At 39.4% G+C, this 25,804-nt stretch overlaps 1 protein-coding gene across 2 annotated transcripts; it reads right to left on the minus strand.

Annotated features, from left to right (window-relative positions):
- Positions 1 to 5,277: 5,277 nt before the first annotated feature.
- Positions 5,278 to 25,771, minus strand: SLC39A6 (solute carrier family 39 member 6). 2 transcript variants are annotated; one of them, XM_034642765.1, is made up of 11 exons: positions 25,190 to 25,771; positions 22,518 to 23,252; positions 20,848 to 21,031; positions 19,597 to 19,766; positions 18,124 to 18,342; positions 17,902 to 17,982; positions 13,098 to 13,203; positions 10,639 to 11,016; positions 9,133 to 9,213; positions 7,831 to 8,021; positions 5,278 to 6,481 (listed from the first exon to the last, which is right to left on the minus strand). In XM_034642765.1, exons 2-11 carry the CDS (start codon positions 23,241 to 23,243, stop codon positions 6,329 to 6,331), a joined length of 2,289 nt encoding a protein of 762 aa, XP_034498656.1. In that variant the 5' UTR covers positions 23,244 to 23,252; positions 25,190 to 25,771; the 3' UTR covers positions 5,278 to 6,328. The 2 variants fall into 2 exon arrangements, with proteins under 2 accessions (XP_034498656.1, XP_002924712.1); XM_002924666.4 differs by lacking the exon at positions 17,902 to 17,982 and having other exon boundaries at positions 6,329 to 6,481; positions 25,190 to 25,761.
- Between the last annotated feature and the right edge of the window lie 33 nt (positions 25,772 to 25,804).

The following is a 25,804-nucleotide window of genomic DNA, read 5'->3' on the forward strand; positions in this document are numbered from 1 at the left end:
AATTGAATACAGAGATAAAAAATTCCAGGCTCAGATTATTTCAGCAGTGAATTCTAACAAATATTTAAGGAATAAATACCAATACCATTTCTACACAACCACTTCCAGAAAATAATAGAGGAGAAAACTTTCCTACTCATTTTGTGCAGCCAGCATTATCCTGACACTAACATCAGACAAGGACAGTGCAAGAAAACTAAAGACCAATATCTATCATGAACAAATATAGAAACAAAAATACCCAATAAAATATTTGCATATTGAATCTAGCAATACACAAATAACATATCATGTACATGGGATTTATTTTAAGGATGCAAGGCTGGTTCACCATTTAAAATTAATTAATGTAATCTACCATATTAAAACCACATGATCATATCAATTGATACCAAAAAAGCATTTGACAAAATTCAACATTCATTCATAAAAATTCTTAGCAAACTAGAAAGGATTTCCTCAATCTGATAAAGGGAATCTATAAAAAATTACAACTAACACTATATCTAATGGTAAAACACCGAATGCCTTCCCACTAAGATCTGAACAGAGCAAAAATGTCCATTTCCACCATTCCTATTCAACACCATACAGGAAGTCCTAGCCAGTGTAATAATAAAAGGAAAAGAAATATTAAGCATACAGATTAGAAAGGAATAAAATGACCTCTTCTCATAGATGGTATTATTATATAGAAAATCCCAAACTATTTACAAAGATCTCTTAGAACAGGGGAGCCTGGCTGGCTTGGTTGGTGGAGCATGCAACTCTTGATCTTGGGGCTGTGAGTTTGAGACCCACAGAAAAATAAAAAATCTTAAAAAAAAATTTCTTAGAATAAATGAGTTTAGCAAGGTTACAGGATATAAGGTTAACATCCAGAAATCAATTTTATTTCTGTATATTAGGAAATAAATTGGAAATTAAAATAAAAACCAGAATGATTTATAATGGCACCAAAAATGTGAAATACTTAGGTATAAATCTAACAAAATGTGTGGAGGATTATGCAAGCTAAATGCTATGCACTGATGAAAGAAAATTTTAAGGACTTAAATAAGTGGATAAATAAATACTGCTGTTCATTGATTAGAAGATTCAATATTATTAAGCTGTCAATTCTTCCCAACTTTATCTATAGTTTTAACCTGATCCTAATCAAAATCCAAGCACAATATTTTTGGATATTGAAAAAGTGATTCTAACATCTTTATGGGAAAACAAGGACTAGAATATCCTAAACATTTTTTTCATCCCAAATATTTTTGAAAAAAGTAAGCAAAATTGGAGATCTCATGATTTCAAGACTCGCTGATTTCAAACTTATAAAAATTCGGGGATGCCTGTCTGGTTCAGTCAGAAGAGGATAAGACTCTTGATTTTGTGAGTTCAAGGCCCACGTTGGGTGTAGAGATTACATAAATATATAAACTTAAAAAATTCAGTAATCAAGACAGAATAGAAACTTCAGTAATAGATTCAAATAAATACAGCCAGAAAGTTACAGTAGTCAAAACAGTGTGGTACTGCATAAAGACAGATGGGTAGACCAATGGAATAGAATAGAGCCCAGACACAAACCCTTGCATACATGGTCAAATGATTTTTAACAAGGCTCAAGATTGTTCAGTGGGGAAAGGACACTCTTTTCAACAATGATGCTAGAAAAACTGGATATCTACATCCAAAAGAATGAAGTTGTACCCTTACCTAATGGCATATACAAAAATTAACTCGTTCAAAGAAATAAGAGCTAAAACTATAAAACTCTTAAAAGAAAGCACAGAGGAAAAGCCTTGTGACTGGATTTGGCAATGATTTCCTAGATACGCCACCAAAGGTACAGACAACAAAAGAAAAAATAGATAAACTGAACTATAAATTGAAAATTTTTGTAGGACATTGTAGGACAATATTAAGAGTAAAAAACCCATAGAATGGGGAAAAGTATTTGCAATTTGTAATTTACATATCTGATGAGTTAATATCCATAATATGTGAAAAATTCCTACAACTCAATAAGAACAAAAACCAAACAACCTGATTAAAACAGGGGCAAAGAGCTTGAACAGACAATTCTCCAAAGAAGATTAACAAATGGCCAAAAAGCCACAAGAAGATGCTCATGATTAGTCATTAGAGAAATGCAAGTCAAAACTACAAGACACCACTTCACACCCATTAGGATGGCTATTAGCAACAACTAAGAAACAAAACAGGAGACAAACGTTGGTGACAATGTGGAGAAACTGGAACTCTTGTACCTTGATAGTTGGATAGTGAAGTAGCGCAGTCACTGTGGGAAGTGGTACGGCAGTTCCTCAGAAAATTAAACCTCAAATTCCCACACAATCTAGCAATTCCACTTCTGGGTATATACTCCCAAAGAAATGAAAGTTAGGAAAACAAGATTATTTGTACCCCTGTTCCTAGCAACATATTTGCAACAGCCAAAAGGTGGAAACAACTCAAATGTCCATTGATGGATAAATGGATTAACAAAATGTGGTATATACATGCAATGAAGTACAGCCTTAAAAAGGAAGGAAATTCTGGCACATGGTACAGCATGGATGAAACTTGAAGACATACTAAGTGAAATAAGCTAGATTCAAAAGGACAGATCTTATGATTTCACTTACATGGTATAGAATAATCAGATACATAGAGACAAAAATTGGACAGTGGTTACCAGGGGCTGGAGGGAGGATGGAGAATTACTGTTTAAAAAGTACAGACATTCAGTATGGGATGATGAAAGACAAATGGTGGTGATGGTTGTACAACATGTGAAGGTATGTAATGCCACTGAACTGTACCTTTAAAAATGGTTAAAATAGTACATTTTATGTTATGTATATTTTACCACAATTTTTTTACAAGGAAAAAATCTTTCTAGTTATCAATAACACAGTGCTTATGATGATGGCTATGAAATAGTAATTTGCTATCTCCTTTGATTTTCATTACACTTAAGTGGGAAGTTCAAACTCTTTTTGGAATTGTAGTTTCTCTTTTTCTGGACTACGTTAGTTCCTCCCTCTCTGCACATTTCCCCTCCCCTCCTCTGCTCATTCTTAAGCCCTTGACTTCATAGGGTGGGGATACCACAAAGGAGGTGAGTTTTTAAAGGACTTCCTGAACTCTAAAAAATTTCTTGTACTTTTAATATGCTAAAATGTTTTCCTTTAATCCCAAATTATTCAATTTTTGATTCAGTCATGATCTTAAGTTTTCTTCTCTTTAATCGGCTAACATAGTATATTACAGTAATAGGTTTTCTGATAAACCATGCTTCCATTCCTAGGATCGCCTTACCTGATTATATTATATACTGAGTTTGATTTTCTATTTAGGATTCTTGTATCTGTATTCACTTTTGCTTTTCCTACACGATACTGTGAGGTTTTGGGAGGGTCTGAAATTATACCCCATGTAGAAGCTGCAAGTTAGCCTGTTACGTTTCATGGATAACGGCTGAAGACATGAGACTCCTGGGACACGAAGGACTGGATTGCGCACACGATAGCAAGTAGCATGAGCAGCATTTGCATTAGTACCTCTGGACCCTTATCCCACAATAGCAAAGTGAAAAGTCTCAGGTGAATGTTGCACATGCTGTGAATTTGTGCAGCAACTGAGCTTGGGGAATTCGCCTCTTACACAAGGCCTGAGCTTTGTCACAGACCTCTTCCTTCAAGGTTGTTCACCGATAAATGGCCTGAGCAAAGAGTGGTCAGGGCCCTCCATTGTTGACATAGCTAGCAAGAATGTATAGGGAGTCTTAGGGTCTGAGGTAGATTGCCTTTCCCAGCATGGCTTTGTTTCAAGATTACACTACTCTCAACATGACGGCATTCCTTTTTTTCTAATCCCAGAAACTATTTAAATAAGCTAGGTATTTATGTGCTGCTTGAAGTTTTGATAGAACACAGCAAACAGTGCCTTGTTTGGGAGGAGAAAGGGAAGAATTTTGGTGTGATTATTTTAATAGTAATTGACTTTCTATTTTTTCTTAGTAAATATTTATATTTTTCAGAAAATTAATCCATAAAGTTCTCAAGTATACATTATCTACTCTATCTCTAGGTCTTTTAAAGACATTATTTATTTGAGAGAGAGAGCACAAGCAGGGGAGGGGGCAGGACAGAGGGAGAAGGGGAGGGAGAAGCAGATTCCCCACTGAGCAGGGAGCCTGACCCGGGCTCCATCCCAGGACCCTGGGATCATGACCTGAGCCCAAGGCAGAGGCCTAATCAACTGAGCCACCCAGATGCCCCTCTATCTCTAGGTCTTTTTCATTCAAGATATTACTTGTGCATTTTTCTATCAGTCTTTTTTTTTTTTCCCCTAGAGATCAGCTTTTGGTTCACATTCTACAGCTCCTACACTTTCTTCTAATCTGCATTCTCCCCTATACAAAGCCATGGAAACTAACTACTTAACTCTTCCATGTGTCCACTACGGAGTTCAACCTGGAGTGGGAACTATCCTTCCAGTTCGCTCTGTTTTGTGCGTTGGTCCAGCACATCTTCTACCTTCAGAATCTGTGAAAAGGCAAGTCTGTGTTCCCCAAACTCAGGAACATTTCCAGCTGTTCCAGAGCGTCTTCATCTCGCACTGATCTAGCAGCAGTAAGGTAGGTCTGTGGGCAGAATTCGGAAGCAGAGCAATCATTCCGCTAGAGGAGATGCTTCAAATCATCCTTTGAGGCACCGTCAATCTAAGCCATTCTCTTGTTACCCATATCCATCCCTTTCACTTGGCTTGGGGAATAGAAATGCTAGTCCAGTTGACTCTCAGTAGGCCCTCAGTGGGGTAGAACGTCTTGTCCATTTTATTATTTTTAATTCTCTTTAGAATGTAGGGTATCAAGCTTCTTCTCAAGCTTAAGGCTCTGGTTGTTATAAAAGAAAAATTAGGGGCAGCTTGGAACAAACTGTGGATTAATATTTTTTGAAGTGCCTTTGTGGTAAAGAATTTAAAACTGAGTAAGGCCACCTAATAATATAAGACAGTTGATAAGTATACTATAATCTGAATGGTACTTAAGAAAATCAGACATCTCAAATTCAGAGACAGGAAGTAATACAAGGGGCTGTGGGAGGAGGAAATGAGTTGTTGTTTAATGGGTATAGAGATCCAGTTCTGTAAGATGAAAAAGCTCTGGAGATCCATTGCACAACAATGTGAATATACTTAAAACTAATAAGCTCTATGCTTAAATAGTTATGATGGTTAAAAAAAAAGAAAGAAAAGAAAATTGGATATCTGATATCAAGCTGACATGGGGAATTTATTTTATAGAAAAGCAACATCTAGAGAATGCCATAGACAGTTCTAGTATGTCTAAAGTACTACATATAAAAATGATAATTGCTCATAATGACAACACTGAAGCACTGAAAGATACCAAAGTACTTTCTGATCCAAGAAGTCAAATTATACTCAGCATGGTTTTAATGTCCTTGCCTATCTCCAAGCTCTGATATGCTGACATTTGGTAAACCAGATAACTAGAACATTCAATACCCAAGTTTCTGGCCATAGACTTACTCATCCTCATCTGGTATAACTCCACAGAAATATTTTAACATTCCAATTTCTTGGTTAAGCTATATATTGCTTGAATTCATTAAATAGACTTCTCTATTATACAAAGTTAAATGTACAACTAAATTAGTAAAAAGTGCTCACTCTGGTTTATTTTACTCTGACAAAAATGTTTTATGAATGTACTCTATACTAATATTGCCTTTTTAATTTAAATTTTATTTTCTATTTCATAGCCAGTTTTGTGCCTTTTTTTTTTTTTTGGTAGGAAATCTGTGCTCTCTTAATTCTTACAGATTCTTCTTTTTTTCTCTTTGTTTCTTAGCTAAAACTTAGTATGAGCTTTATTGGTATCTCAGGCTGTGTGTGCATGCCTACTCCTAAATGCCAGCAGTTCTTCAGAGGCCTGACATCCAGCACGGGGCTTACTGTGTTAAATTAGTTCTAGAAAAAGCATTAAAGACATTTTTCCTGAAATATACAGAATATGTCATGCCAAATCTCTTGTTTATACAATAAACTGGTAAAATTGGTAAATTGCACATATAGCTCATATTCCCAAAATAGAATAACTTAAATATTAAAACGTACCTTTGTATTACCACCATAACTGACCTTATAAGCATAACAAATGGAAATATTCAATAAAAAAAATCACAAAATCCACTAACGGTAAAGGCTGCATATCACAGCATATGAACTCTCATCTCCCTATGACCTATTCAAACTACAGACAGCAATATTTTTTTAAGCTACTCTAGCATTTATGTCCTAATTAGAAATTTATACGAAACACAATTTTATGCTCAAATATGGAAATAAGCAACATAATTCCAAAACCCAAAAGTATCCCAGCATTCTGTAGAAAGAAATATCCCCAGCGGCTACATCCATGGTCACTAGCATCATTGTGCAGCATCTCAGGTACCTTAAAGAAAAACAAGAGCAACATTCAAGTTTTCAGAACCACAGATTAGTTTTTAGAAGGATTTACAGGGCAGTAATATCAGCTTTATATGTAGCTGGATATACTGATCCAACTCCTTAAAACAGGACCATATACCTACTGACTCCAGCTAATAATGTCACACAGCATTTCCCAGCAGTTTAATTCACAATGATTATTCACAGTATGTTCAACAAGTCAAAGTTTATATTGGTCCAGTTTGCTCCACTATGAAACGAAGAGCTATACTGATTACTCTGCTTTAGTTACTGCCTGGAGCTGAACCAAACATAACACTAAAATTGGAGATATGGACACTTTATATATAAAATCATAGCAATCAGACTGGCTGGGATTGTTATGCAGACTTTGCTGACAAAAGAAGTAACTCCTTTGTTCATTAATAAGGAAATTATGAGCACTCTGAAGTATACACAGTATGCCAACAACATGTGGCTTGTGCTGGGTTTCCAACAAATCTATACAAATGAGTGGCTGATTACTGAGATTCTATTCTCAAAAAAACACATCGGAAAGGGGTAGATACTTCTGTGTATCCTGATACACATTAGGCAGGATAAGGTGTGCTTGTGATCAACAATCCAAAAAGATAAACTCTAAAGAACCTGTATTTTCTATGCTACCTTATATAGACTCACTTATTACTGCGTTTACTCTAAAGTCTTTTTTTAAATTTTTTTTTTATTTTTTATTCATTTGACAGAGACAGCCAGCGAGAGAGGGAACACAGCAGGGGGAGTGGGAGAGGAAGAAGCAAGCTCCTAGCAGAGGAGCCCGATGCGGGGCTCGATCCCAGAACACTGGGATCACGCCCTGAGCCGATTCGGCAGACGCTTAACGACTGCACCACCCAGGCACCCCTACTCTAAAGCCTTTTTAAAATTTTATTTATTTATTTATTTAAAAAGTAAGCTCTATGCCCAAAGTGGGGGCTTGAACTCACAGCGCTGAGATCAAGAGTCGCATGCTCTACTGACTGAGCCAGCCAAGCACCCCCTAAACTAAAGCCTTTTTAAAAATGAGGTTTCATGGGTGCCTGGGTGGTTCAGTCGGTTAAGCATCTGACTTTTGGTTTTGGCTCAGGTCATGTTCTCAGGGTCCTGGGATCAAGCCCTGTGTTGGCTCCACACTCAGTGCAAGTCTGCTTGCGATTCTCTCTCTCCCTCTGCTCCTCCCCCCACCCTGGGATTCTCGCTCTCAAATAAATAAATAAATCTCTTTTTTTTGGTTTGTTTTTAAAGATGTTTCACTGAACATTTTCTCTATTTTATTGTTAGTCAACACTGTAATTAGACTTCTTAAAAACTTACCATATCAACCAGAGCAACATACATGAATAAGCCAGCAGTAAGTGCAAATATCCACATGGAAACATTTTCAGCATAATGACCAATGAAGATTCCTGTTGCCATTCCAAGATATGCCAGCATGGCTGACAAAGCATTATAAAGAACAGCCTGCTTAACAGTCATGCCAGCCTTTAGTAAAACAGCGAAGTCACCTTTAATAGAAAACAAAAAAGGGGACAAAGTAATGAAAGAAATCACTTTTCAGACACATACCCAAGAAACTTCTCAATTTAAGAAATTCTCTAATTTGGGGCGCCTGGGTGGCACAGCGGTTAGGCGTCTGCCTTCGGCTCAGGGCAAACTTAAGAATTACCCAGGGGTAACAGTGTCAGTGTCAATCACCCTAACAGCTCTATAAATGAAGGTATTTTTTGTCCAAAGTTTTTCTTAAGGCTTCCACTCTGTCAATGAATGATAAATACCATGAACTTATACAGTCTTCAACAAGCTTATAATTGGGCCCAAAAAAGAGGGTGGAGAACACACATGAAATGGTCAGCAAATGATAAAGGCAATTTATAATTAAGAGCTAAGGAGTCGAATATTCTAGTTATAAAAGGATAGAAAGGGAAATTAAGATGGGAATAGCTAAGGGAGGCTTCATGGAATATGAAGGATCTAGAATGTGGAACATAAACCAGATGTTGAGGATTATAAGCATCTAGCAGGCAGATGGGAGGCCTTCTGAATGGCAGAACACATGCCAAGGAACAAAACTGAAAATGGCAGCACAGGTGTGTGCAAATATGTATCTATAAGAAGAAAAACGAGGACACGAACTGGGATCCAGAACAACTCTGGGAAGGTTTTAAGTCCTGGTGACAGGGGAGAAAAACACTCAAAATAGAATTCATCAACTTTCCTTTTCTTTAGCTTCAATGACAGTCTCTTTGCCAATTTCTCTCTGTTAACGGAAGATGATTTCTTTGAATTCTGTGGTCTTATTCATATTGTAGGTATGAAGATAATGATCACTGATGTCACCAGTATGCTAGTACAAGAAGGCATCTGGTAGGGCACAAGGACGAGAGAGGAGGCCCAGGTATCTCTCCGGCAACCCCCCAGAGGCAACTGTGGAATCATACTCATAGGGTCAGAGTTCTGGCTGGAAACACACTTATACTCAGTAAGAAAAGAAAGCCAGCTGGGTGAGTAGAAGGCACAAAAGTTATGAGGAAGCTTGCTAGAACTATCAAGAGCCAATGCCAGTGACACTAGGATACTTCATTCCCCTGGAAAATACTGTTTACGTGGTTCTCTTACCTAATTCATGAGGCAACTCATGACAAAACACAGCAACAGAAGTACTTAAACCACTTGATAAACCTTCAGTAAAAGCAGCTCCTGGGTAAAAATCAGAGACATTTTGGCTACATTATTTTACGGGTGTTTTAAAAAAAAAAGAAAATCTTACCAGCATACATAATGGGGTGAAAGAAGTAAACCAGATTCTAGTCAAGAATTAACAGAACTTTCCCAGCTGCACTCTGCATCTTCTTTACAAGTCATGTTAGATTACATTCCATTAGGTTTAAAGTTCCCAGTGCAGCATAAGCAGGTACAAGTGAGAAGGGAAAGTTCCACTATGCTTCAGAGTGATTAGAGGATCTTATCACAGACCCGAGAAGTAACTGTTATCACGTAAAACATTTATGTAAAAAGTACACTAATTTAAAAGGTTTAGAAGAAAACGCAGCAGTCAAGAGTACAGATACGTTTCACTGGTCTCAGAAGAATTCACTAGGTAATTAGACTTGTTTACATTCATTCTTTGGCTGTCTAATAAGGAAAGTCTAAGATACATAGCTCCCCCCGTAGCTCCCCCATTTTAAAAGCTAACACTATATACAACTGATCGCTTATAATGTGTGACCGAGCATGTGCATGTCCTCCTTTGTTGCTTCTGCTGTGCACAGTACACAGAGGAGGAAGGGAATCAGGCTTCCAGGGAGCCAAGGCCTGGGTTCTTCTCTGCCTGCTTATAAAACAGCACTGCCTCCTCGGGCAAGTGGTTCACCTTGCCAGGCCTTAGCTGCCTAACCTGTAATTATTTCCATTGCTCCTTCCAGCACCAAGTTAACTATAATTTATAAGTATTCTGTTATCTCTTGATCACGAAAGGACAATTTAATAGCAAAAACTCTCTAAATTTTTTGGTAACTGAACTTATCAGATATGCCAAGACTCCTTCAGTATAAAAGATGATGAAAAAAGGTGTCTTGTACCTTAATATTGTTTATATTGCAGAGAAGGGAACTCTAAAGTAAAAACAAAAAAACCACAAAAACACATGTTCCACACACGTTAGAGCTTGATTTTAAGACTCTACAAATTAAAGTAACTTTTAAGAGTTACCACTTAGGTAATGCGGTGGGCCGTTTGCAGCACTTAATCTTTTTTTTTTTTAATGATTTTTTTTATTATGTTAGTCACCATACAGTACATCCCCGGATTCCGATGCAAAGTTTGATGCTTCATTAGTTGCGTATAACACCCAGTGCACCATGCAATACGTGCCCTCCTTACTACCCATCACCTGTCTATCCCATTCCCCCACCCCCCTCCCCTCTGAAGTCTTCAGTTTTTAATCTTATGTAACGTTTACTGAGTACTACACTGTCAAAGCAGCTACAGGAGAAATAACATTTTGATAATCTTAGAAGTTATTAGCTTTATCAAAATCACCCTATTCTTCGTTAAAAGGGGACTGGTGGTTTCATGCGACATTTTCAGAGTCAGCCAACAAGCAGCAAACATGTAGATGTGTACCAATTGCGAGGCCATCGCTGAAATTGTGCAGGCCGTCGCCCATGATTACCATCCAGGCCAACGTGGCGATGCCGGCGTCCTTCAGCTCCTCCCGAGAGTAGCGCTGACTGTGACTGTGGGGGTGGTGGTTTTGGTGGTGGTGGTGATGCAGAATGTGATGGTAGTCATGATGGTGGTGAATGAGCTCGTCTGACTGGCCAAGCGTATCATGAAAATGTGAATGGCATTTATTCTTGCACCCGCGGGGGACGTATTCATTATAGACCTCCTGCGGATGAGCGTGAGCTATCATGACCTCTTCTTCTTCCAAGATCGCTGGCTGTTGAGAATCAAAGTGGGAGGGCTCCTGGGAGTCTGCTCGTAAAAAGCCTTCAGGTCCTAAGTGTAAACATAAAGGACATTGGGTCAAAGTCAGAAGATTTTGCTAACGTGCTTAGACACATCTCAAACACTCCCACTGACAAAGTCAAAAAAGATCTTAGAGCATGGCAATCTCTCACATACAGAACTAAACAGAGCATTGCTGATGCAAAACATTAAATGTCTCACATATGAGAAATTAAATGGTCTCACATATTAAGAATGGATTTTAAACTTTAACCTTCAATAACCAGCCCCCAGATTCTCCCTGATTTCTTCTGCCTTACATTTTTTTCTTTTTCAAGTTTTTATTTAAATTCTATTTAGTTAACATGTAGTGTAATATCTGCCTCCTTACATTCAAAAGATGATTTTTTCCCCGATTATAAAGCAGCACATACTTATTTTAGAAAAACATTTAAGAAAAATACTGATAATTGGAAATAAAAAGCATGTATAATCCCATTGTCCAACTTCTTTTTTGAGGGTAAAGTTCAAGGAAAAACAAGCATTTGAAATGCAGTGATCACCAAGGACCATTTATTATCTGCTTGTGTAAAGAAAAGTAAATTGCAACAATAAACTTTTGTTTTTTCCCTTTGTCCTGTTCAGTGCTCACACTTTTCTCAGGAACATTCCCAACACTGTGGTCCAGTTCCAGGGCAGCCATTCCCTCTCACTGTTACATATTTCACTGGACTCCATTAGGAAGGTTGAAGAAAGAACAGACACAAGAAAAACAAGAACATTTTACTTACTCTTTAGAGAAAAACTCAGGATAAAAAACAAAGGGTGGACAGGAAACCATTCAGGTAGGCAGTAGCAACTAAGCAGTTACTCTCCCTTGTTAGCTGGCAACTATCTAGTGAGCACTTATCCGGCCAGGTACCCTGCTGGGCACAGGGATGGATGGGAGCATGACAAAGTCTCTAACTTCAAGCAAGTTACATTCTTGTAGGGCGATAGTCACATTTAATAAGGAAACATGTGTAAATAAGGTCATATGAGGCATGGGAAGGCATCGGAAAAAACCAGAAAAGGGTAATGAGAAGGACAGTAACTGGGAGACCTTTGTTTTTGGGTGATCCAGGAAGGACTCTGAGCCCAAACGATGGGAGCAGGATTTTGTGTGAAGATCTGATAGGAGGTTTCTAAGTAGAAACAACAGTGAATGCAAGGCTCAGAGATAAACCTTGATGTGCTCACAGAATGAAAAGAAAGCCAGTGAGACTGGACACAAGAAACAATGGGAGAGAGTGGAGGGCAGGGTCGGACCATGAAGGTCATGGCGATGAGTTTGGTTTAAAAATTTAATCTTAATCCGTCCAATAAGAAATGCCGCTAACAGTCAAGCTACAGGACAAATAGGAACTTTACAGCGGAGCCTCAGGTCAGGTGGCACACCACATCACTGACAAGAACACAGTACCACACTGGGGTATTATGCCCCAAGTGATCAATCTTGTTGTAAAAAAAGATTAGAAGCAGCCCAAATGAGGGGCAACTAGATGCAATATTTGAACCTAGGCTCTGCTCAGGACCACTTTTTTCTTTTGGAGGGAAAATACAAAGGAATCATGAAAACAACTGGAAAAACATGAGTGAGGTCTAGAGACTAGATAATGACACAGTATTAGCATTAATTTCCTGATTTCCTATAACCGAACCGTGGTTATATAAGACAATGTCCTTTTGCTTAGGAAATATACAGTGAGCATTTGGGGATAAAGAGACCTCTCATCTGTAACTTACTTTCAAATGGTTTAGCAACAAAGTATGTGTATATGTACTCAGAGAGAGAAACAGAATGATAAGGGTAGGTAAAATAACTGGGGGATGTATGAAAGATAGAGAAATTCTTTATATTACTCTTGAAGCTTTTCTGTATATCTAAATTCCTTCAAAATAAAAAAAAAGTAAATATAATATAAATAACTTACTGGCAATTAAAAAGAAAAGGTATTAAATTATTCAAAAGTAAAAAAAAAATAGAAAAAATTTAAAAAGGGACATGGTCCCCTCTCTCCCAAATAGTCCAAGCTGCCTGCAAATCACAGAGCAATAAACTCCCTCCAGCCCTCAGACCTGTTAAGACTTACGATCATCTGCGTCCACTTTCTCCTCATTTGTTGAAAGTTGAGATTCATACTTGGACAGCTGCTTCTTAATCTCCACATCATCATCAGCTTCAGGTTTTTTCTGATTCTAAAATGGAAAAGGAAAGCAACACTTTAAAACCATTGATGTGCTTATGTGTACAACTATAAACAAACAGTTAAGCAAAAGAGCCAGAGAAAGACAACAGAAAGGATCTTTATCGGGATAAAAGTCCTCCAAGGGCAGGCAGGGCCTGTAGTTAACTTATATGGCACCTAGTCGTGTGTTTTAGGCATAACAACTGCTCAGGAAGATGAAGCATCAAGGCTTCAGTAATACGAAATGTTGCAAAATCACATATTCATCTTTCTCAATGTCCCCTAGGTCATCTACTTTAAGTGTGCTCTGGGAGCCTGTTAGAAATGAACAATCTTGGGCCACAGCCCAGACCTAATGAATTAGCACAGGGATTTTAACTAGATGCCTGGATGATTCATACACATATTAAAATTGAACTCTGCCTCAGGTTATCAATTTAGAATCAACTGGAGACATTTTCTCCAGCATTTTGTGATCTGCTAACCAGCTGCTTGGTTCTCTCCATCCCTCTTTTGGACACTGAAACCCCATACTTCCCATACTTTTTATAACCTAAAACTATACTGTGACACTGATTAGGTGTTTGCTATTAAAACTAAAATACTTTTCCCATAATAAAACACCATTAACAAGCTTTCTTTCTTTCTTTTTTTTTTTTAAGATTTTATTTATTTATTTGACAGAGAGAGACAGCCAGAGAGAGAGGGAACACAAGCAGGGTGAGTAGGAGAGGAAGAAGCAGGAGGAGCCTGATGCGGGGCTCGATCCCATAACGCCAGGACCATGCCCTGAGCCGAAGGCAGACGCCCAACGACTGAGCCACCCAGGCGCCCCAACAAGCTTTCTTTTTTTAAACAGATCTTATTAGTTAGCCTCGAATTTATCACTAGGTTTTTTAACCACCTCAATACCATGCTTGAGCTATTGTCCTTATCTCTGAGCCTAAGCATAAGTCACCATTTGAACAATGGTGCCTGTTACTTTACTTACTTACGTAGAAGTAATACTTACATACTTTTCTTATGTAAAAGAGAATACTCAAAGTGATGAAAATTGTCACACAAATAATAGATTTCTTATTCGCAGAACTTTTGAACATGACTTAAACAATCACCACCAGACCCGAGATTTCATTCCAGCTCTGATAACATGCAAATTATCTGTACATTCTTAGATTATAAGAGTTCTTAAAGGCAAGCACACAGACACATCTTTATATCTACCCCTAGCTTAGTGCCTTAAACAGAGAAAGTACTTCAATATTTTTGAAAATAAATGAATTTAGGATATTTTATATCATTTCAGTTAACCCTTTCTTTCTTGTTGGGCAACGACCTAGGACTTACAGCTTAACCAATTCTTTCATTCTATAAGTATCAGGGACCTATAATGTTCCTTACACTGAGTGCTGGCAATACAATGTAAAGCAAGATACACACGGTCTCCGTTTCATGGAGCTTATCATCCACAGGGAGGGAGGCTTTACAGATATAATGATTAAACAATTCTTTCATAGCAATTTTTGATATGTTTTACAAAAGAAAAACACATAGTGCTATAAGAGTGTATGACAAGACCTAACTAAGTCCCAGGGCAGGCTTCTGTGAGAAGGTGATCCTTAAACCAAGACCTAAAGATAAGCAGAAGTTTGTGGGGGTGGGTGGGCTGGGAATAGGTGTGGAGAGGTGGATTCCGGGTAGGGAGAACAGCATGTGGGAGGGCCCCAAAACAGGAAGGAGCCAACCCCCTCCCAGAAATGAAAGGAGTGCAAGGTGGTTGGGGCTTAGTAGGTCAGAGACAGGGGGCTAGAGGTTGGGTGGCAGGAGGAGACCCAGACAATGCAAACCAAGTTAGAAGTGTGGACTTTGTCCTTCAAGTATCGAGAAGTCACTGAAGGAAGGATTTTAAATGGTGGTGTACAACTTCGTTAGATTTCCACTGAAACAAATCACTTTGCTCTGCTCTGGACTGGGAGACGAAAACAATAAAATACTGTAGACAGGCTGGTTAGGAAGTGGCTTCTGCCGCCCAGGTGGGAGATAAGCAAGGCTTACACTAGAATAGATAGTGAGGAAGAGCGAGAGAAAATGGAAAGGCTCTGGATATATTCACTAAAACCAGCTTGGATATGAGGATAAGGGAGATGTCATAGATGACTTGCAGGTTCCTAGCGTGAGTAATAACCTTCACCAGTAGAAAAAAGATTTTGAGGCTGAACTTATTACAAAGGTCCAACTACCTATATCAAGTATGAGATGTAACCCTAATTTGAATATAGATTTCAGATTGACATAGATGATATGATATATGGAATCTCCCAGGGATGCAGAACAGATATCTTAAGGAAAATCCTAGGTCCTCTTATAAGGCTGAAAAAGTTCTCAACACTCACCATATAATGAAGAGGTTTTGTTTTGTTTTGTTTTGTTTTGTTTTGAGAGAACAAATGTAATTTAAAACTGTTAAATGAATAATGCTAAGATCCGGACACCTTTAACAAAAAATAAACTCAATATATTCTAAAATGGAAGAGAATAAGTAACATTTGCAAAACTCCTGTGGGAAGTCGGTGTAGAAATTATGTTTACTTGCCATTTAATGTTTCTTATACGTTAAACAAATGTTTGTTAACTATCTATCATGTGCCAGATGCTATTCCAGACATTGGAGATGTAGGGGAAGTCCTAAGTCTTAAGTGCTTTTATTCCAGTAGAAACTATTTTAGAAAAGAGATCATCAAACTTCTTTGACTATAAGCCATAGTAAAACATGTCATATACTGTAATATTACTGCTGCCTTTAAAAACATTGGTCATGACAGAAGATTGATTTCACAACTTACTGAGTTAAAAATTGTTGTGTATTAAATCAGAGAGCCTACTTTTTAGAGTCCCATGTTAAAGAGTACCAGATTAAAGAAAAGCTATCTACAGGCAGAATTTGAAAACTAAATTGTAATTAGCATGTTAAAGAAATGACGGCATGTGAACTAGAGACGTAGTAAAACAAACCTCCAAACCTCACCCCCACTGAAAGAAAACTAATAAAAGATCATTTTTTTTTTTAAGAAAGGAATTTCAGGGAATGTAAACAACTAGTATATATCCTCCAGTCAGTCCAAGTGAAGCACCTGGGACGATGGGAACGTGGAAGAGGACCCTGTGGATTAAGAATGAAAACGCTATTCTCATTTCACTTCTTTCCTCTAAGTTTAGGTCCAGTAAAGAGAAGGTTCACAATCTGTAACTTGAGGTCTTACTGAAGGTCAAATCTCTAAGGGCAAATACTCACAGGATGGAGAAGGCAAATCTGTTCACACACGCACTTGTTTCCCACAGTGAGCTCTGTGCTCAGCAAAAAACAACTATGTTTGTTTTCAAACCTCCTCATGCCAGTTAGGCTTGTTATTGTAATTGCACAATTTAATTACACATAACTCAAACTGTGAAATGATGGTGAGAATAGTAACTTGTATGAAAACGTAAGCTGAATGCTTTTGAAAGATTCAAAGGCAAGCTGTTTAAAAAAAAAAAAAAAGACTAGCAAGTTAGGTAAAGCAACCACTGCATAAAATTTACAAAGCCTAAATTCTACTCTCAAATAGCTTCCCAAGTGTGTTACCTCTTGCTCAACTTGAGAGAAACCAAAATTGGAGACTACAGATGAAGTAGCATGGCTACCAAAGAAAACGACCATACAGAGCTCTGACTCAAAGAAAATCTTGGTCAACATCAAACGACTAGAATATGAATGTACAGATGTTTTAAATTAAAATGTCTAGGGGCGCCTGGGTGGCACAGCAGTTAGGCGTCTGCCTTCGGCTCAGGGCGTGATCCCGGCGTTATGGGATCGAGCCCCACATCAGGCTCTTCTGCTATGAGCCTGCTTCTTCCTCTCCCACTCCCCCTGCTTGTGTTCCCTCTCTCGATGGCTGTCTCTATCTCTGCCGAATAAATAAATAAAATCTTTAAAAAAATAAAAAAATAAAAAAATAAATTAAAATGTCTAAGATGTGTACATGTCCTTTTAAAGAGTTCCCATTAGGACAGTCTTCTGACTGACTTGCTTGGTCACATCAGTTTAAGAGGTGGCAGATAACCACAGGCAACTCATGGGGTGTTTTTACCAGAAATAAAGAGCTGGTTTGGCTTCATGCTATTTTCTGGTGGCAATTTGCAAAGAACAAGATTGTGAAAGTCACAAACCCTCTGAAACACAAGAGAATATTCAGCTACTAGGTGAATAAAGTTAATCACAACAGTTATTCATAACTACCAATAAATACCGACAATGTATCCCTAATGATTTTTTAAAAAAACGAAACAAAACAAACACATAGGGACGTCTCGTGGCTCAGTTGGTTAAGCATCCAACTCTCGATCTCAGTTCAGATCTTAATCCCAGAATCATGAGTTCACGCCCCACATCAGGCTCCAGCATGGAGCCTATTTAAGAAAAAACATAAAACAAAAAACACAACAAAAAACCCCACACACACAAACAAACAAAAACTACAACACTTTACTGAGGTATGATTGACAATGAAAAAGGCATACATATTTAACACAGATAAATCAATGAATTTGGGTATATATACCCAAGAAACCATCGCCACCATCAAGGCCGTAATCATGATGCTTTGGACCTTAAGGCTCTGCTTGTGCCTTGTTTGGTTTTACACAAATGTTCATCCTTTGAAATTCTTACCCTCTCAGGAGTTTGAAGGGAATACTGAAAGCAGAGAACTCCAGGGTTATCGAGATAGAGAACAGCTCTCCATGAATGCCTCTGAAAACAAAAATTATCTCAGGGTACTGAAACCCTCTCGAATGAAGATCATATCTGCCGGACAAGCTCAGCTAACAGTCTAGTTAGAATACTACACAAATAATGTCTGATGCATAGAAAGTACACAGTACTTTCTCTTACCTTTTTCTTCTTATCTTTAAATTGCTTGATCAATGTGAGTACATGTTCAACAAGAAACATGAAATACAAGCCACCAAGAGCTGTCAGACCCTTCCATGTGGAATCAAAATAGGTACTTTCTTCTATGTTTTGAGAAGACAGATGACTGAAAAGTGGCCCTCTCTTCATTTCCATTGCAGATTCTTCATGGCTGTGACTATGGTGGTGACTTGCATGAGACTACAGGAAAAACAGTATGTACTTTATGAATTCATTAGTTTCATACCTGTCAGAAAAATTGGCTAAGATAATAAGGTCAAATATGAAACCATTCAGAATTAGGCAATTAATGGGATGTTTCAGAGCTGAGGGGGAAGTTTCACACATGAAAATGACCCGCAGGCTACTAGCGATCTAGAGCCTACGGTACAATGAGCTAAGGCAATAACGGTGTGCATTGGTTTAGTGTGAAGACCGCTACCTTGTCTAACCACTCTCATAAGGTAGCGGCTTATTTTCAATGTTTGACAAGTTACCATGGCCACAAATAACAGGGAACTCCTAGACTCAATAGGCATACAGGGTTTACTGTTTATACTCCAAACTGAAAAAGCCCATACTAGTCCTGTCACTGTGCTTATAAGAAGCCTAGTGTGTCACGGGCCCTGGCAGGTACCCGAGATCAGGCGCGCCATCCCAGCAGTCTGCAGCAGGCATTAACACTAGGGCACGTCAGGGAACCGCGTGTGGAGCACAGCAACAGAGGTGAGATGGGGGTGGTCACAGGGTACACCCTACACACGGGCTGCTTGGTGCAGTGGGTGTTCCTGAACATCTGTCATCTGGGGCCGGGGGAGCTTAGCACAGCAAAATGGTTTTTCACTACAGAATGGAACATGATGGGCTATGTAGAAGAGCTCTAGGAATGATTTCTTTTCCCCACTGACCTTAAGTCTTTAAGGAAAGCTTAAAAGATGAGATCTAAATACTTTACCTTAAGTTTTTAATGGAGCTATTAAGTAAACTTTACTCAACTTATATAAGAATTTACTTGTGTCAATGAGTATGAATCTCTGATTACACACATAAATTCAACTCTAAAGGAAAATTCGTTTCTTGAGCACATAATCAGTTTTTATTTTTGTGCCAATTACACTAATGTAAGCAGATAATTCACATTGTTGCAATCTGTCACAGTAATAATATCTGTGCAGAATCTGTCTCCTTTTATTAACTGGGTCCAAAAAGTTAAATTAGTCTGTATTTAGTAAATTCCCTTAAAGAGAAAAGCAAAAAACAAACCACGAACAAATATTAAGATCTAGTACAAAAATGCAGCTTTCAGTCACCAGATTTTAAAATCAACTCTTCTAAACCAAATCTCTAACCTTTTATATATATTAATACAAAGAACGCTAGTACAAACCAAAAATACATTAATCTTTTCACTGTTGAATAAAAAAATATACTGATAGGACAAATGACTGTACTTACATGTGGAAGGAGGTGTAAAAAAGCATCACCACTTAATGTCCCAACGGCCAGTGCCACAAGGAAACTTAGGAGAAATTTGAAAAACACCCGATTCATGAGAGGCACTAAGATAACGCCGAGCAAAGACAGAAAACTGATGATGGAAATGGCTATAAAGCCACCAACCCAGGCTGTCAAATAAAACACAGCAAAGGAAAAATTATACAATTGATAAACTTTATTTGTTTATTTATTTTTTAAAGATTTTATTTATTTATTTATTTGGCAGAGAGAGAGAGACAGCCAGAGAGAGAAGGAACACAAGCAGGGGGAGTGGAAGAGGAAGAAGCAGACTCCCAGCAGAGGAGCCTGATGTGGGGCTCGATCCCAGGACCCTGGGATCACACCCTGAGCCGAAGGCAGACGCTTAATGAATGCGCCACCCAGGCGCCCCTACAACTGATAACCTTAAAAGAGTAACATAAAGCAACTTATGAAAGCAAGTTTAAGCTAAAGAAATACAAACTCAATGGAAAAGGACTGTGGTAATAGAGTAATAACCAAGAAATCTGTTGCTGGCACAAATGAACAATCTGACTAAACCCTCCTGGGAAAGAGCAGAAGTCTCGTGGAAAGTTCTTCAGATGGGGTTGAAAGGAGGGGAGAATATGGTTATCAATGATGAATTCTAGATCATTTGGGAACTAAACTTTTGGACTCCCCTATACAGCTAAATGATGAAAGAGGAGGAAAGAAAGAAAGAAAGAAAGAAAGAAAGAAAGAAAGAAAGAAAGAAAGAAAGAAAGAAAGAAAAAGAAAGAAAGAAACCAGGAATTCAATGATTTCTTCAGTAAACAAAGCAATTACTTATTTACCATAGTTTTTGAGCAACACAGGTCTACACTAGAGCAGAACTGATCCCGGGTTCATTTATTAATAAGAACCAGATTTAGGCTCCCAAACAGCAGATATGAAAGCTGACCTTCTGAAATAGTGTGACAACATAAAAAGCCCAAATTTTGGATGGCCCTGATTTCCTGTGGGTTACCTCAGTTACAATCTGTTTTTGTTTTTTTTATTTATTATTTTTTTTCTTAAGGCAAGGCTAACCAGCTTGCTTTCTTCACATTCAAGACAGAAAACAATTAAGATATTTGGAATTATGTTGAAAAAATGAATAGGTTGATGTAAGTATAAGGAAAAGTACAACATAAATGTAAAATGAAATTTTATGTAAAAAATTGTATTTTTACATAAGAAAGGCAACTCTACCTATTTGTAAAGAATAGGTCTTTGGAGGGATTTCAGCTTTCTTTTCACTCGTCGTATGAATCAGACACGATCTAGCATCAATTTGATTGACGATGGCTGGGCAGAGATAGTTGAACTCCGTTGCATTCAGCAGAACCTGGATGCCCATGCCATGAGACATAAGCAACTTTGATGCATTGAAACACTGCAGGAAACAAAGCAGTGAAAATCACCAAAAAGCATTCCCATTAGGCAATCCAAAAAAAAGTTGTCTGATGATACGACACTCTTTCCATACTGAAGCTACTTCTTTATTTTTTCAAGTTAATGCATTAAAGCCAACTTTCGTCTTGAGTACTTTGTAACTTGCCTCAAGCTCCATGGAGATACTATGTCACAATGGGGATATCCCACCTCTTCTATTTCTTGGGAGAAGCAGTTAATCACTAGTAATCTAGCGAGAAAGCCCTGAGCGGAATAAGCTTGAGGATAAATGGACATTCACAAGCCTGTTAACTCATTGTATAAACCTATTAAGGAAATGAGCTTTAATTTTGAGATGGAGTTCATTAAAGATTGAGAAATATGTTGCTTTTAGTACTAACGCTACCCTACCTGGCCTAAACAGGCCCAAGACACGTCACTCCTCCAGCAACGACCGTACTTGCAAAACTCAGCTCAGTTCTGTCTACACACCTGGCAAAAGCTCTACAACGAAAGAATATTAAATTATGTATATTACTCTTGCATAGGGCAAGGCTGGTTAATAAAACAAACTTGTACCAGCAGGCAGCTGTTTCAACAACTTTAATTAGATGACAAGCTTAGTTTGAAGAGAATCCCCTCTAGGTAATCTAAGCTCCCCTTCTCACACACAAAAAAATTGGCAGTAGCACCTGTTTCTCGTCTTCTGTAAAGTTACTTTAAATTTCCATAGTTCTTGGCCAATACTACTCAGGATAAACTTTATTACCGGTGTCGCTATGGGAATGACCATTAGGATTATTCTGGAATTGGTATAGTCATAGGATGACTTGAATGAAGTACTCTTTAAGTTTTGCTTATTAATGCATACCAACTAATTCCTTGCTCTTGACATCTCTCAGCCAAGGAAAACTATGTACAGTCTGGAAGTCTAGTCTAGGAAAAACACATGACTTCAGAACCTCACTTCCCAGACTTTCCAAATGTCCAGCACGTGGTTCTTGGTAGCTGCTCCAGTTTCAGCACTCCGTAAGTCATTGAGATTCCTCTTCCGAAAAGGTAACACTATTGTTCTTCAAGCCTTCTTTTGTGCCTTCAACCACACCTTTCTCTAAAACAGGGATTCTAACACATGCTTTTTCAACCTCCCATTTTCTACTTTTCAGTAACAATATTCCCCTTTTAAAGACTTTATCCAAAAATAACCTTGATTACTGCTTTCCATACTCATTTTAAGTTCCACATTAGAAAATAGTTCTAGCTGCCAGCACCATTCTTACCAAAAAATTATCCCCCAAGTTTTCTATCAGGAATGTTTACAACACAGTAGGGACAAGGGCCTTTGGGCCAAGTGCTTGGATGAGAAAGTAGAAATTCCCTTCTCAATAACCTCATCATTTTATTTTTACTTTATACTCCTTGCAACTAGAGATAGAATGGCAATGACAGGACAAACAAGCAGGCATAATGAAAAGCATTCATCTTACCTCCTGAGTATTTTCATTTGTGTTTCTGGAATACATAAAGCCTTTTCTGGGCTCACTCAGAGATTCATTTGTTTTCCTACTGGCCAGCCGGCTCACCCGGCTCTTTTCTGTGATACTGGGTGGAGTGGAACTGCTCACATCTTTGGGGGAAAGTTTTCCAGGTTTTGGAGTGTCTATTGTCTCTAGAAAGTGAGTTCCTTCAGAGACAGCATTAGACACAGTTGAGGTCACTTCACTAGCAGTAACACCATCCTTGATTAAAACATTCCTTCTACCAGTGGCATGTTCTGATCGGTGAGATCCTTTCCCCTGGCTGTTTCTGGAATCTTTACCCGAACTATCAGACTCACGGTCTGGGCAAAGACCTTTCCGATTATTTTTACTGGAAGCAGCATGATTACGGTGAGAGTGGTGATCGTGGTCAGAGTGGTGGTCGTGGTCATGGTGTATATGGATTTTTTTAACCTTATCTATGCCTATATTCTGAAGCAACTTTCTGAACCCTTCAACTGACAAGGAATTATTTTCTCCATAGCGATGGAAAAGCTGCTGTAGATGATGTCGCCGTGTGGTAACTGCCAAGTCAACGTTAATGCCAGATTCCCAATTTGTAATAATTTTCTCAGTGGTCTGAGGGAAAGCAGTTGCCGGTTCTAGTTCATGAAGGGGATTTGTGACTGACAGGGTGAAGGTCAGAATCAAGATTACAGATAAATTCCTCGCCATTGCACCTTCCTAGAAAAGACAGAAAAAAAAAATTCTTGCCTTCACTTTTAAAACAATTTGAATTAAGAATCTCATGCTGAAAACTGCTATCAAATAATGAAGGTTTACAAAGCATCATTTACTGTGACTAGTTTAGCGCTAAGTACTATGAAAATATAAAGACCTACATATATACATAAAGGAAATATGAAGAATCCTAGGCTCTACCCTTGTATTGGTAAAACACTTGAAACAACTGGAGAACAACTGAGTGCTGAGACCATAATTAGCACTGCAAAAGCAAAAGTAATTCAGAAACTGGAGATTCATGTGGTCACAGCCATACTTGGCAACTTCTCATTACTGCTTCTGTGGACCCTCAAAAGGGACCCTCAAAAGGTAAGAACAATGATTCGAAACAAAACTCAACTATCTCCACCACCATCATTTCATAGAATAATCTTTTAACATCAAAAAAAAGTAGAAATGGCAATCTCAGAATAATTCACATCTAAAACTTTTTCTTAAATATCTACACATCAATTTAAGTCTTCTTTCCCCCAATCCCACTCCTCAAAGGTACCTAGTTTTGCCGGTTTCTTATATTATCTCTTAGGATAGTTTCTACGCATACTCAAATAGATGTGTTCTTTTTCCTTTACACAAACGGGATCCTTTTTCCCACTGAACAAATGACACCTTTCTGTGTTGGTACTTATAGATTGATCTTGTTCTCTTGAAAGACTGCAAAATAACACCTCTTCAAGTAAATTAAACTTCATAAAAGACTGTATCGTTCTTATGTGGCTTTAGAACAGTGAAAACTTTATCACAGACTATCATCACTCATCCACACAATAGTATTTGGAACCAAAGGCCTACACTCCAAAGAGAAGATTCAAGTTGAGCCTTGGGGTGTCTAGCTGGCTCACTCAGTGGACCTTGCAGCTCTTGAACTTGGGGTTGTAGGCTTGAGCTCCACGCTGGGTGTAGAGATTACTTAAAAATAAAATCTTTAAAAAAGTAAAAATAAAAAAATGAAGAGCCCATCTTATATGTATAAAAAAATCAAGCTGAGCCTTGAAAAGCAGAACTCAGTTAAACAAGGGAAGATATAGTCCAGAGAAGCAGATGGACTGATATCGCAGGACCCAGCAGATGTCCACCACCTCTGATGGATGGCGACTGTGACCAAATTCATCTGCCTTCAGCCAAAGAGGCTAGGGGTTGGATTCTGGAGCCTGACAGCAAGGACAGGGCAACCTAGCTCTACCACTTTCAGCTGTTTCCTGCACCAGGAAAAGCTGGTAATGATCCATATTTGACGGATGACTGAAGAAATAACATGAACGAACATCTGTGCAGGTGCTCCGTAACTGTAATTTGTTTGTTGCACACTGCTGCTGATCATACTGGGAGCAGCGGAAAATGGAAGTATGTATCTACCATAAGGCTAGACTCCTAAAAGAAGAATCTTCAGAGCCTGAAGTTTTGGGAATTCAGATAAAATGCAAAATTGAAAGATTAAGAAATCATTCGCAGGAGAGAGGGGCAAGGAGCGGGGTGGGTGGGGACATAGACCGATAGCTCAGTGGGCAGCTCCACGCCTTTCTCCAGCGAGGATGCTTAGGACGGTCGTGGACCGGCCGGCCGATCCGCCGGCGGATCTTCCCTGCAAATCGGCATTACGTGGAAGAAAAAAAGAAAGCCTAAGAACAAGGGCCTGGAAAAAAGGGGCGAGTGGAGAAAATGGGAAAGAGGACACAAAACTGCTTCCAAAGGCTTTTTGTTTTTAAACACGACAGTACCTTCTTCGAATACGAGATGAACAGGACAGACCGTTTTCCTCCTAAAGTCTTTCGCTGCATCCCGAAGCCTAACTATGCACCCAAAACTGGGAAAGTCCGGCCTCCACGGCCCGCGAGGGTCGCCTCTCCGCTGTCCCCTCCCGGACCCGCGAGACTCACCTCTCCGCGGCCTCGCGGTCCCACGGCCCGTCCCCGCGCGCCGGTTCAGTTCCCCGCGGGCGGTCCGGAGGGTTCGGAACCGGTCCGTGCTTCTCTCTGAGAAACCTCTACACGGCACGGAGAAGCGGCGGTCTCATCTGCCCGGCTGCCCCTCGGGCCGGGGTACCGCCGCGCAGCCACCGGGAAGCCGCGCCCCACGCGCCTCGCCTCCCGGGAGCAGGAGGACAATTACTAATTACCGCCGCGCGCAGCGCGCCGCCGCGAACCACCGCCTCCGCCGGCCATGACTTCAGGGCATGCGCAGTGCGACCCGGAATCCCGTCCTGGTGAGGCGGATCCGCGTGTCCGCCTGTTCGCCGGCGCCACGGGGCTAGCAGGAGCGGGAGGGGCAAAGGCGCGGTCAGAGTGGGCTGTGAGAGCCGACACCAGCTAGCTGAGGGCCCTTTCCTCGAGGCCCGCGGCGGCCCTGCGCCTTTCTGAGACCGGAGACTCGCTCTCCAGGCCCCCCGGCCAGCCCCGTCCGCTGCTGGGACCCTAGCCGTGAGGGGCAGCGGGATGGTCCTGACAGGCACACGAGCCCCGGGTCTTTGTGGAGGGTCCTGAGCCACTGCAGTA

Source organism: Ailuropoda melanoleuca, chromosome 14, assembly GCF_002007445.2.
Source record: "Ailuropoda melanoleuca isolate Jingjing chromosome 14, ASM200744v2, whole genome shotgun sequence".
NCBI lineage: Eukaryota > Metazoa > Chordata > Mammalia > Carnivora > Ursidae > Ailuropoda > Ailuropoda melanoleuca.